Source organism: Solanum verrucosum, unplaced genomic scaffold (assembly GCF_900185275.1).
Source record: "Solanum verrucosum unplaced genomic scaffold, falcon-dt-bn FXZP01000049.1, whole genome shotgun sequence".
NCBI lineage: Eukaryota > Viridiplantae > Streptophyta > Magnoliopsida > Solanales > Solanaceae > Solanum > Solanum verrucosum.
This window is the reverse complement of record NW_026020221.1, coordinates 1,796,015-1,810,174: the sequence shown is the minus strand read 5'-3', so window position 1 is coordinate 1,810,174 and position 14,160 is coordinate 1,796,015. Positions and strand designations below refer to the sequence as shown.

Sequence of the window (14,160 nt, the reverse complement as noted above, 5' to 3'; positions counted from 1 at the left end):
TACATACATTATTATTAGCTTCCAATTTACTCTAAATTAATATGGTAAAACATTATCTGTCAAATAAATATGGTACTAGAGCACGCTACTAAAAATCACTATTTCCATTGAATTTCTCATTGAAAATTGTTCAATAGCTATTTTCATATATATTTTGAATGGATCGGTGAAAATAAAAAAATAGTACTTTTTGTATGGAAAAATTACAAAGTTTCTCATTGTTTCAGTGAAAATCTACTTTCCACTATGCATTTTCTCTGTAGGTGTGGTTTGGTGGGAAGTGAATGAAAAAATCTTATTCTATAGCATAAATTTTCCACTAATTCGCGATAAAAAAAACCTTTATTTTTAAAAGTAGCATGTGAAAGTTATGAGTTTGAGACTTACCGTTATCCATTTTTTTAGAAAAATAAAAAAATTAGGTGGTAATTGATTCATGAAAAAGCCCATCTTGAGCCTATTTGATGGCAAAGAGCAAGATCTTCTTTGCCACAAAAACAATTCTTATTTTGCAAGACGTATATAGTAAAGTAATTAAAAATGTTTTTTATAACAATATAAATTTTTAGATGATCACACACTTTATAATATAATATCCAAGCAAGCATAAACTCAATGGTGATTTTACTCTGTTCGCCTTTTATCAATATGCACATATATATGTAGTTTAAAAAGTGATCTTTACAAGTTAAGAAAAAATGTACTTTTTTCCAATTAATTACTGTACAACTTATGTTAAAGAAAATAATGTACGTACTATTTGGTAGTTCGATTTAACTCAAAGTGAAATCCCAAGCTAATGATTTATTTTTCTTTCCCAGAGTCCAAATAAAGTCCAAAAATATCCTTAAACCATACCTCAATTTAAAATTACACTTTTAAATTATCTTTTTTAACAAAGAAATGTCTCCCAAATATTTAAAACTTAATAACTTCTTTCTTATTATTAAAATTTGTCAAAAAAATAACGGAATCTGCACAAAAATATGTACAGTTCATACTATTTTCAGCAAAAGTTTTTTTCCATAATTTCATTATTCGTTGGAAAAAGCTTCCAAAAACAAAATTAAAGTTCTCTAAAACCCTTGTTTGCTGAAAAAAGAAAAAGAAGAAGAAATTAGGACGGTGTCGAGAGACATGATTTGTTCTTCTTCTCCTTTAATAATTGAATAAAGTTGGAGCTTAATTTCACATCATCTTTACCTCCTACTAAAATCAACAATTTTTGGGGTAATTACTGTTAAAGTGATCAAGATTCTAATTTTGATATTTGACCCTCAAGTTTCATTCTCCATTATTAAAAGTATAAGTCTCTGATCGACACCACTTCTTGTAGATTCGGTTAGAAGAAAATATTTCAATTGATAATTCTTTGAAAATAAATGTAAACAAAATTGCTAATTAAAAAAATCTGCATAATGCTAAGCATTGTTGTCAAAAATAAAAATAAAATCACAACAATATTATAGATGTATCTCAAAATGAAAAGAATTGATTAATCTAAAGTGATTTAGGGAGTTTTGTTGAGAGTAGTGTGAACTGCACATGTTTTTATGTAAAATTCGTTAATTTTTTGATAAATTTTGACATAAGGATAAGAAATGTTAAATTTGTAAATATTAGGATGTTTTCTATTAAGAAGAATAATTTGAAAATATAATTTACATTTTGAGATACAATTTAAGGATATTTTTGACAAAAAATTCGTCCAAACATGATATGATCCCAAAAATATACATATGGGCTGGAAGTAGAAAATGACACTGCACTGCAACCTTCTTTTTACAGTCTAGCTCGGATTCCAACCCTAAAAACTTTTTTATCATTATTACAATTACTACTATTAATTACTCCTCAGTACTGTCCCAGCTAGCCCAACAAATAATTAAATCAATCCGTGAAAGAGAAAATAAAATCACTTCTTACAACAAGTCTAGGAAACAAATTAACCAAAACTTGGAGTTGATTTCTCGTATGGTCATTCAAGTAACAGTTATTGTCTCAGAAATATGAGTGACTTTCTGAGATAATAGATATTAGTTGAGTGTCCATCGAAGGAATCAACCCCACAATATATATATGTATATATATATATATGTTACACCTTGTAATTTCTTATGGCTTGTCATCTTGGTGTTGCTGATCTCCATCCTAGCCTGAGCTCAAGATCAATCTCATCTTCAATGGTTGAATCCCTCTTATCGCGATTATTGTCGTTACTAGTACTATTAGATGCTGAAGGTTCACTTGTGTTAAATGATGATGAGCTGATGTTGTGAGGCTGGAAATTTGAAGATGGAATAGTGCAAGGAGACATCAAATTATTTGTCAAAAAGGGTGAGATATTGGAGAGAAGATTTGAGGGATCCACATTACTAGATTTAATTGTTGTATGATTAGGGTTATGATAATTAGGCATGGAGTAAAGAAAGCAAAGTCCACCATTTTGGATGAATTCTTGATTTTGGATAAGGAGGGTAGAATTGGCATTGGGGAAATTAAAAGTGGAGCTATTTGAAGCATGTGACGGTGTTTGATTGAGCCTGACACGGTCACTACGGTGCACATTCATGTGACCACCTAAGGCTTGGGCGGACCGGAACTCTCTCCGACAAAAGGTGCAACTATAGAACCTTGGTGGCCAAGTTGCACCCATGGAATTGCCAGTATCTTCCTCAAAAGCCCTAACTTCCCACGAATCATCGTCATCCTTAGGGTTCCACATCCAATTGAAATGATGGTGGTGGTGGTGATGCTAATTTTGTTGTTGTTGATGATGTTGAGATTGAGCCAGTTTTTGAAGCTGAGTCGAGAAAAGAGCCCAAGTTGCTATTATAGATATTGATAGTGGGATCGATCGAGCTAATTTTTGGAATTGAGTTAAGGGGAAAAACTCAAATTATTGTTATAGGTGTTGATTTTGAGATTGAGCTAGTTTTCGAAGCTGAGTAAAGGAGAAGCTCAAGCTCAAGAATGATAATGTTAAGAACATTTAAGACGATATATAGGTGATAGAGATATGATGACGAGTGCGCAATGATAGATGAGAGGATGGGATAAAAGTGAGGAAATAGAGACGAAAACCCTAGATATACTGAAGATATATACAATGTTCTCAAAGTATATACAGTTGGACTTACTTAATTAGTACTCAAAACTTTCATCCTTTAATCAAAGGTCTCGAGTTGCCTTTGTTAGGAAGCACTTTACCCCAATATGAGACTTTTGGGTGCAAATTCGAATTTAATCGCTCCAATATGGCTACAGGTGAAAAACAAAACAAAATTAGTACTCAAAACAAAAATTGGGAATATTATAATTATAATCTGTCTAGTAGAGTTGTAAGACTAATATTTGTAGAAATTAACAAGAATATATACTTAAGCATTAACGTCCATCTTTTTTTTTCTTTTTTCTTTTTTTAAAGGAATTTATGTCGATATCTTACTGGCAATCTAATCTCTTCCTCTTGATGGGGAGTGCTCACTGTCACAAGAAATAAACCTTTTTTGGTACGAAATATAATACTTTAACTAACTATGCATAAGGCTTAAAGAACTTTTTAATTATGACAAAATTATTAGTTACACATCTGAATCATGCGAGTCTTATATATCATCCCCTTGATAATAGGACCCTTGCCTTGTTTAGGAATGTAAATAATATGAAAGGAATAAGTTCAAGAGCATAATAGAACCCTCATATAGATAATTTTAAATTTAAGAATTTTTATGTTTTATCTCGATATAATACTAATATTTGAATTTGTTGGTATTCTAGTAAATCAGATGTTTGATGATTTTAATGACATGCCTGCTTAACATGCAATTAAGAATGAGAACCATCAAATAATTAGAAACTCTGACAATATTTAAGTTTGAGTCTTTATTTCAATCTTGATGCATTATAAATTGGCATTTGGTAGTACTATAAATATGCCATGATGCCAAATTACTATGCCAACTAACTTTGGGAATAGAGACAGAGCCAAGATTAAGAGTTTTGAGGTTCTAAATTTCTTTTTTCTTTACTCACACAACCATGTATAGAGTTATATGTATAGCTCCAAAAATGTACATCGTCATTGGGAGGATGTAGCTTGTACTAGTTTAAATTCACTCTCTCAGAGACAATAAAAGCATATTATGATGATTAATATATAGGGCCTGTTTGGAAGGACGCCTTGATAATTGGATTTGGTGTAATTGGTGTAATTACACTGTCTTGTCCTGTTTGAAAGGACATGTAATTACTTGGTTAGCAGGTAATTGGTGTAATTGGCAGGGGATAATTACACTCTACAATTCACAGGCTGAGACTGTGAATTGCTGGTAATTACATGGTGTAATTACCACCTGATTACTTTTTAATTTCTTCTTTTTATTTCTATTTTTATTTTTTTGTTTTAATTTTTTTTACTTCTATTATTTTAAGCTCTTTTTTTATTTTTATTATTCTAAAAATTTGTAAAAGTTTATTTTTTATTTTATATATTTTATTTTCTTCTTGTTCTCAATCTTACTTTACGTGATTCTATGTAATTTTCTCGTATTATCTATTTCTTTATGCCATGCTTATTTTCTCATTAGCATAATTTTATTAGTATTCTAATTTTTAAATTAAAATAGAATTTATTGTTAAGTAAGGTTATAGACTTACGTTTTCTTTATTACGAAAAAATAAAAATAAATCATATTTATTGCTATGTTGAAATTTGTTATAAGAGAATTATGTTAAATTTTTTGTTTTGAATTTATAACCTATGTTATATTTTCGGTTTCCTTTGTTTTAGTAATATTGAATTTACATTGCACGTCATTTTTTAATTAGACTTGATAGATTATATTTTTGTCAAACATTTACTAATTTATGACATTTTATTTATATATTATTCTTTTTATCAAACATGCATTTCATGATGTTCGTAGAAACTTCATACTTTTAGTTGTTACGATCAATTCAATTGAAATATATTAATTTGAAAAAATATAAATCAATTATTTTTTCATAATATTAGTTATAGAAAATATGTTTATTAATTAATATGTTTTCAAAAAAGAATATATATCTTAAATATTTAATTTAATGTCATTTATAAAGTTTTTTATTTGTCTAGTATAAATTTTAAATAATTAATTTTTATTTTTAAAATTTATTATAATTTTATGATTGCAATTGTGCATCCAAACAGAACATGTGTAATTACACTGTGACATCCAAACATGACATGTGTAATTACAGTGTAATTATACTGTGACAACCAAACAAGTCAGCGTAATTACTAGACAGTGTAATTACTAGGCTAGTGATTACTGCCCTAGTAATTACACCAATTTCAATTACCAAGTGGTTTTCCAAACAGACCCATAAGAAAAGTTAGGTATTTGATTGGTCGATAAAAAATAATTATGTTGGTTAGTTAAATATATTAAAAATATATTTATGTATATTATATATCGATATACAAAAAAATATAATATTTTTTATTTATTATTTTGATGAGCGGCTATTTATGTCAATTTCTCTGATATTATATATTGGCCATGCTTATTTACTATCTTGCTCGATTTAAGTTGCAACACTAATTAATAAAACTGTTCTATATATGATTCATTCTCTTTTTCTAATTCTTCTCCAAGGTAATAAACTTTATGCCCTTCTTTGGAATATATGTTGTTTTATATTCTTTCCCATTTATAGTTGTTCCCACTTTTGTCGAAAATGCCCTGATTAATAATAAGGTTCTTTTAAATCGAATCTGCCGTGTATGAGGAATAAAATGTTGACAGCATTGTACAATAGTCTATATATATAATAGGGATCATTCATATTTTATCCCCATTTATTTAGCTTCTTCTTCTTGTCCTATATTATTGGGCGACTTCCCTTGTATAAAATTACACTAAAATCTTTGTAATTTTACTCTAGCACTAAAAAAGCTTTTTAGGGAGTAGTTATTATTAAATGGCAAGAGAAAACTTGTTTATTTAAATTCAATATCTTTATATACTTTGTTACTATATTAAAGTTAAACTATATTTAAGTGTGTCGTAATCATATGAAAAATAAGTGTTATCTTGAAAAAAATAAAATTGTCTTAAATAAGTTTTATCTTAGAATTTTGGACAAAATTATTATTCTTTTTGTTCCTTTTTACAGGTCATTCTTACTAAAAATAGATGTTCTTTAAGACTTTATATGTCCATCTTTACTTGTCCACTATACTATTTTGGGATGTCCAACAATACTTGTCCGGTTTATAAAATCAATGAATAATTTGTCATTTTGTGTCTATTTTACCCTTAATATTAAATACTACTCCCTCTTGTTCCTTTTTATATGTCACCTTTTTAAATGTCACTTGCATTAAGAAATTAAGCAAGTTTACAATTCTACCCTTATATAATGTTTTTTAAAAGTCAATTTTTCAATGAATGATAAATATGCTAGACTTCAATTTAAGAGGTACTTTTTCTTTATTTATCACAAGAAAAAAGATATGGATTTAATAAATTTTGCTCAAATATCTATATTCAAGACTAATTAGATATCAAAGGTATAATAGGAAGAATATTGTAATTCATACATTGATTTTATAAAATGACAAGTATTATGGGTGAACTATTTATAATAAGAATGACATAGTAAAAATGAACGGATGGAGTATTCATTTTTCAATGTTTAGTTGACTTATTATATTTAATAAAGGTGAATTGGTAAAACTACTCCTATTATTTATTGTTTCTTAATTTCTATGTCAAGTCAATACTTTCTCCATTCCATATTAATGGAATTTTTGAGGCATTTTTCATTTTTCAAATTAACTTAATTGTTCAATCTTCTAGACTATTTTTAAAATATTCTTCCAATTTTACCCTTTATTTGAATTTTCAATGTGATGACTTCAATAAAATTTAATTGCTTTGAATTCTTTCTTGGAAATTTCTTACTACATTAAAGTGGCTGAGATTTTAATATACCAAAGGTTTACTCCAGCAACACTTAAAAGACCATCAACATGAAATCAACAATAATTATTTACCACAGTTTAGGTTTGATTCTTCCGACGATTCTTACACTCTTACTTCAAGTTGTATATCATTATCTTCGTTGGGATCCAAATTCAGATCAGGAATTGAATAATTATCAATGTTCTGATCTATACTTCAATAATGAGGTCAGGAATTTCATTTGTATTAAGCTCAAATGGAATATTTAGATCAAATTGTATAGCCATGTTTACTTCAATACTTACGAAAACAAATTTTTTATATAGAATAAATTTAGGAGGAAATAAAAATTTTAAATTTGGCTCTATGTAAATTTTTGTTAAGGTTTTACCTCCAAACATTTGGTTTCAAAAAAATAAAATTCGTCATTTTAAGAGTCACATTTTGTATTAACTAAGTTAGTATTAGAATTAGTTATTATAATTAATGTTTAGTTATTTTAATTATTAATTTGACAATAATTAATAAGGGTAAAAATGAAAAACTATGTTCAATTTATGTCTTAATCTACTTTTCTTAAAGGGTGTGAAACACTTCAAAAATTCAATTAATATGAAATGGAGGGAGTAGTAGACAACTGTTGTTGGACAGACGGAGTACTTGTCATTTCACAAAATCATTACATAAATGAAATTATTCTTCCTATTTTACCCTTGAGAGTTATTAGCCTTGAAAATATACATTTGACCAACATATAAAAACAATAAAATAAGACAATGTAAAACCTAAATTACAATAAAATCAAGCAATGTAAAACCTAAATTGTAAAACGTTTGAAAATCAAACTTTACAGCAATATGAACTCCATCTCAGATACATGAAAGCGATGAAAACCAAGATACATGAGAATAATGAAACAATAGTAACAAACCTCTGTGTAAAATGTTGATTGTCAAGTTTAAATTTTGAAATTTGGACATGTAAACATGTATTGAGAGAATGAAGGGAGAGAGAGTGATAGGGGTGGGTGAAGGATGTGGATAGGGTGAGATTCAGTCGAGTAATGTGATTGGGAGAAGGAAACCCTGATGTGAGAGAAATAATTTGAATAATTAATGGACCATTAATTAAGCATTTTAATTTATAAGATAATTATTCAATATCATATTTAAGGGATTTGTGTATCTGATTAAATCTTTTAAAATATATAGTATTAATATTAAAAGTGTAATATGTGTAAGTGTTTTAAACTAGAGGTAAAGTAAATATATATGGTAGTGATGTATGCTAGTTAGGTAGTTTTTCCTATTAAAAACTTGACTTCAAGAGAAAACTAAATAATGGTACAATAGTAAAGGTATATATTTCTTAAGGGACATGAAACCTAAAATAGTGGCAACCTAAATAGGAAAAAAGGGAGCAATTTTTTACATTATACCCTTGTACTCTATCTTCTTAATAGTGCTCAATTTTGAAGAGGTGTTTTTAAAATAACTATAGTTTAGTAAAATACACATGATATTAAAAAATTATTTATTTATAAAACACCATATCTATAAAGTTGTGGAGAATGTAGAAATTTTCAAAGGTTTATTTGAGTTTATGAATAAATTATTTTTCTTCAAATTAAAACAATTTTTTGAAGATCTATACAATTCTCCACAACTTTTTATCTATTCTTTGCTAAAAAAAATAGTTAGTACCATCTCTATCTATAATAATACAAAATTTATTTTTACTAGAAATTTAAAAAGCGGGTTCCAATATATTTTCTTCTATACATGCTATATTTAAATATGAATTAATAAATGTTAATGTAAAAAAAATTGGTTTCGTACAACTTTAAATTATTCTTAGACATATTCTCGTAATTTAAAATTGTATACTTTTCTCCTTTTTTTATTTTTTATTTTTATCTTGAATCACTTATCTCCAATCATTCAATTTTTTTTAAGTGTTTAAACACTTCTCTTCAATCCATAAATGTTAATGCATTTTACGTCAACTTTCAATTGTCGAAGGACTTTTCTATGACCTTCAGTTGTCAAAGCACTCTTCCCAATTTTCAATTGTTGATGCATTTCTCATCAAAGTTTGATTGTTTAATCACTTATGTTCAATTATAGAAACACTTTTCTTCAACTTTTATTGTTTCGCTTTGTCATTTGCAGTCAAAATTTATTATATTTTTTCACTTCTCCCTTATTTTAAAAAAAAAATCATTTTCTTGTTGTAAATTGCTTACATCTCTTTAAATCTACTATATTTTAAACAATACTCCTCTTAATATAATTATTCTTATGCATATAATGTTGATCAGACGTTTGTCATTATATCATTGAATGAACATGCGAAATATATTTGCTAATGTCATGTAATAAAAGTTATTTGATTCTTTATTAAATCCTAGAAAGCTCTGATACCATTTCTGAAGATCTCTATTTTCGAAATTGTAAATTACAAGTAAAAGATCAAAATAATTATTAAATTATTGAAATAAAGTTATTTTTATCAAATGAAGTATCAAACAAAATTGTATTATTACAAATGATAAGATTTTTTGTTATAGCTTTCATTTGAATTTTCCTATGTTATCTTACACAATCAGAGTGAGAAATAGAAGAATAGGGACGAAAATTAGTGTCTGACGAAATCATCGAACTATTAAGTGCAATATATTCATCTTGAGCTGAACGAGTAAAAATTAACATTTGATATTTTTCAACATTCATTTGAATTCACATGCAATAATATGTATTACATAAGACATGGATATGTATATTTGCTATTGTTTTTATTAGTTTAACCTCAATACATTAACAATATTAAAAATTTATATTATCAAATCATTTAAAATTATAACTAACTTGCGGTTATAAGCTTAGAATAAATGCCTATAAAGTAAGAATAAATAATTTGTAGGTAGCAAAGCAATATAATAATGTAATTTTTTTTTATATTATTGATGTAAATATATTGAAGTCCAATAAAATTACAATAAATAATACCATATATTTTTAGCGAATTTTAGATAATATCTGATTTTTAAAATAAATAGTAGATTTAATAATTTACAATAATTCAGTAGAATTTTATCAAAGAGTATGAATCTATAATTGACAGTTCTAAATGTGGTTGAAGATGACTATGTGAACTTGAAATTGATTACTCCTTAGCAATAATAGTAAATTTTTATTTTCTTAATTTATGTTATATACACCTCATCAAAATTATTGAAATAAGAATTTTTCATTATTTTTCACTTGGTAATAATTTTGGTTATTTTAGTATAGAAATGGGCAATGAAAAAGTGCACCAGTTGTTTCTTTGAGAAAAAGGTTTGATATACTCTTCAATTTTACTATTTGAAATTGATATACCCTCATCACGAAAGTGACTCATATACTCTTATTGTTAAACAAATGACTCACATATACCCCCTTCCTCAAACGGAAGTGAAAAAATTAATTTAAAAAAATATATATAATCCATATGGGGTATATTTGATCATCTTCACATATTTTTTTTACTTTTGTGTTTCAACAACTAATCTAAGTTTATTATTTTGATAGTTAAATTTATTTATGTTTTACTAATTTTCTTGTAAAATTTGTTATAGATGCCTCATTTTTTTCTACAAATACAAAACTAAATTACAATATTACCGAAATTAGTTTTAAATTATAATATAGCCACAAAAAAATTATTTAAACTATTTTTCATTTACTCTAAAGAATGAAAGAGAAATAAAATAAGAATAAGAAACTCAAATAATAACAATCAAAGAAGTAAAAAATAATTTATGTATGAAAAGGAGTAAAATATATCTTGAGCTTTGCTAGAAGGATCATATATGCCCTACATGAATTTTTTAAATTAAAAGTCAAAAATATAAATTTAAAACTAATTTTTTCACTTCCATTAAATAAAGGGTATATGTGAGCTCTTTTTGTTATGGTATGCGTACATATGACCTATCTATCTATATATATATATATATATAAGGGAAAAATGATGGATTTACCCCCGAACTTTAATAAATGGTACGTCTATGCCCTCTGTTATACTTTGCGTCCACATAAGCCTCTGCCGTCCAATTATAGGTACACATATGCCCCTCTCACTAATGGACCCCTCATTTTTTACACGTGTCTTAATCCTAATGAACTACCCGTTTGACCTTTTTTTAACCCATAAACCAACTATCCGCCCCATAACCCAATACCCACCCAATTTCCTCTAAAAGACATCCTAATTAAAAGTCCCAAATTAACAGGTCTCATATCTCACACACAAAACCCTAGCCTAGTTATGTGTTCCCCTGCAGTTTTTCCCTTTCTTCTTCTGAAATCACCAAACAATTTCCAAAATTGCTAGCATACCTCCACATCTCTGTTTTTGTGTATAACTTCTAATAGAAGTCAGTGATCTTCCCCTTGATCCTTGTTGGGTCATCAATGGTCACTCCTTGTACATGAATTGTTCTATGTTATTATATCTTTTATGGGCAATGGCCATTTTGTGAAAGAACTTGGTGATCCTATCATCCTCTTTTAAGACAAAGAGATGTAGACTTCATTTTCTTCTTTTTTTGAGAACTTTTCCCAAGTGCTTTATCTATTTCTGTAGACAATCTAGTGGTGATTAGTTATGCGGCTTTCAGTTGGTACTAGATCCTTCAGTTTCAATGTTGCACCTGCTTTATAGCTTCAGTAATCCTTTTTAGGAGAACTTGTTCAGTATGAATTGAAAATGGATGTACTCGATTTTTCAATTTCTTAATGTTTCTGCTCGTGTCCGGATAAAGAGTGGTCACTGAACTATGACGATTGAAACTAAACATGTCTTTAGTATATTTTCCTTTGTTTTTCTTGAATGGAGCAGTAGGTATCTTAATTAGATATGACTAAATCAAAGTTACCCAAATATAGTACTTTCCTTTGTTTTCCTGGAATGGAGTAGTAGGTATCTTAATCAATTCATCAAGCGTGAGACACGCGCCAAGATCAATGGATAATAAAATTCATATCGAAAGTTATTAGAAATATCCAAGTGCTAACCGTACTGGTTTAGTTAAAACCAATTTGCCCAGTCAAAGATGCTAAACATATAAGGATGTATATCTCGTATGCATTGCAAAACAGATCTCTAAATGACATGCTGAATCATGCTAAAAAGACTTACTGAAGTTTTCTTTAAAAAAAACGAAGGTTCAAGCTGGAGGATTGTGTCATGACACTACTTTAAAACAGTGAAAATATGATCAACAATCTAAACAAAAGATTACTGGTGTTGAACACAGCTCGCATAAGAGCGAAACCAAGAGACCGTAAATAGTAGTGCAAATTCCCAGTTTTAGAATCTGTTTACATAGAGTTGAGAAAACACATATGTAGATTAAGTATTTAAGAAAGCATACCTGGGTCAGATTAAGTCTTTTAATTAGGATACCTTTTAGAGGAAATTGGGTTATGCGTTAAAAAAAAAGGTCAAACGGGTAGTTCATTAGGATTAAGACACGTGTAAAAATGAGGGGTCCGTTAGTGAAAGGGGCATGTGTGTACCTATAATTGGACGGCAGGGGCTTAGGTGGACGCAAAGTATAACGGAGGGCATATACATACTATTTATTAAAGTTCGGGGATAAATTCGTCCTTTTTCCCTATATATAAAGGATGATATGGAAAAGCTGATGTGGCATACTTCTTTGATCAGGATTTCTAATTATCTTTTTTCTCTGACTTTTGAGATTTTTCTCTTTATTTTTGGATTTAAAAAATTACATTAAATTAATGATGATCTATTTATATTATTCCTTCAATTAATTGTAGTAATTATAGAAAATTGGTTGGTTTCTTCTTCATTGATCCATAACCGTTATTTTTCTTTCTTTATTTAGACCTCATTATGTGATCATCATTTAATTTATTGATAATCAACTTTATTATTCCGTTTTTTTCACCTTTTTAATATACTCATATTTAGGATTATGCAGTAGTTATAGAATTTAAAAGGTAAGTTTCATTGCAAATTAATAAATGCAAAAATGTGAAAAGTCATTATTATATTTAATTGCATTTATCATATGGGTTATTATGCTTTGTAGTTACATTATATTTGGACATATAAATCTAAGAAACATTGCAAATGATGGAGAAGCTCAGTTAACATTGGGTGATGGTGATATTTCACTCTATTTTTAAAGGTGAGATTATCTATTTCCTTTTATATGAATCGATGGTAAGAAATTATCTTCTTTTATTTATGCATTTTTCAAAAGGAATTTATTAAAAGATATGACTGTTTATGAACTAAACTATGATTTTACATTTTGTAGGAGGAAGTGTTACTTGGAGTCTCAAATCTATTTTCTTTTATATATATGAATTGATGGTAAGAATATCCATCTTCTTTTATTTATGCATTTTTCAAAGAAATTTACTAAATGACATGATTTTTTATGAAATGTGAACCATGAATGATGATTTTATATTTTGCAGGAGAACGTGTTACTTGAAGTCTCAACCTAAAAAGGTTGCTAAAAAATGCGCACACACGTGCGCGCGTATATATATATATATATATATATGGAAATTGAAAAGCTGATGTGGTATACCTCTTTGGCCAAGAGCTCTAATTATTTTTTTTCTCGGATTTTTAAAATTTTTCTCTTATAATAGGATTAAGTATTACATTAAATTAATGGTGATTTATTCATATTATTCCTCATTAATGAGAGAGTTGTACACGATTTAATTCTTAACATGAAACAGAAAGCTAAAATTCTGAAAAGTGAACATATGATAATTATTACTACTGATATCTCTTCTCCTAAAAATTCTTTTACTTTCCATTTATTATTTATGTTTTTGTTATAGTTTAAAAAAAAAATACTAACGTTTTTGTTAGAAAATGTAGCAATTAATGTAGTAATTATAGAAAATTAGTGGTGATTTATTTATGTTATTCCTCACTATTTGTCTTTTCTACTAAAGTTCTTTTACCTTTTTTGTATTGCTTACGTTGTTTCTGTTATAAGGAAATGTATAGTAATTATGGGATTTAAAAGTTAAGTTTATTGCTAATTAATAAATACTAAAATGTGAAAGGTCATTATATTTAATAGCATTTACCATCCAAATCATTATGCTTTGTAGTTACATCATATATGGGCATATAGATATAAGAAACATTTCAAATGATCAAGAAG

General features: G+C 27.6%; 1 protein-coding gene across 1 annotated transcript; it reads right to left on the bottom strand.

The window, feature by feature from the left end:
* Nucleotides 1–2,124: 2,124 nt before the first annotated feature.
* Nucleotides 2,125–2,725, bottom strand: LOC125831638 (zinc finger protein 10-like). Its single transcript, XM_049510810.1, has one exon. The coding sequence runs from the start codon at nt 2,723–2,725 to the stop codon at nt 2,126–2,128; it is 600 nt and encodes a 199-aa protein (XP_049366767.1). The 3' UTR covers nt 2,125.
* Between the last annotated feature and the right edge of the window lie 11,435 nt (nt 2,726–14,160).

What these genes read in the sequence shown, in the direction of transcription:
- LOC125831638 (XM_049510810.1), bottom strand. Translation starts at nt 2,725, where the DNA reads ATGTGGAACCCTAAGGATGACGATGATTCGTGGGAAGTTAGGGCTTTT.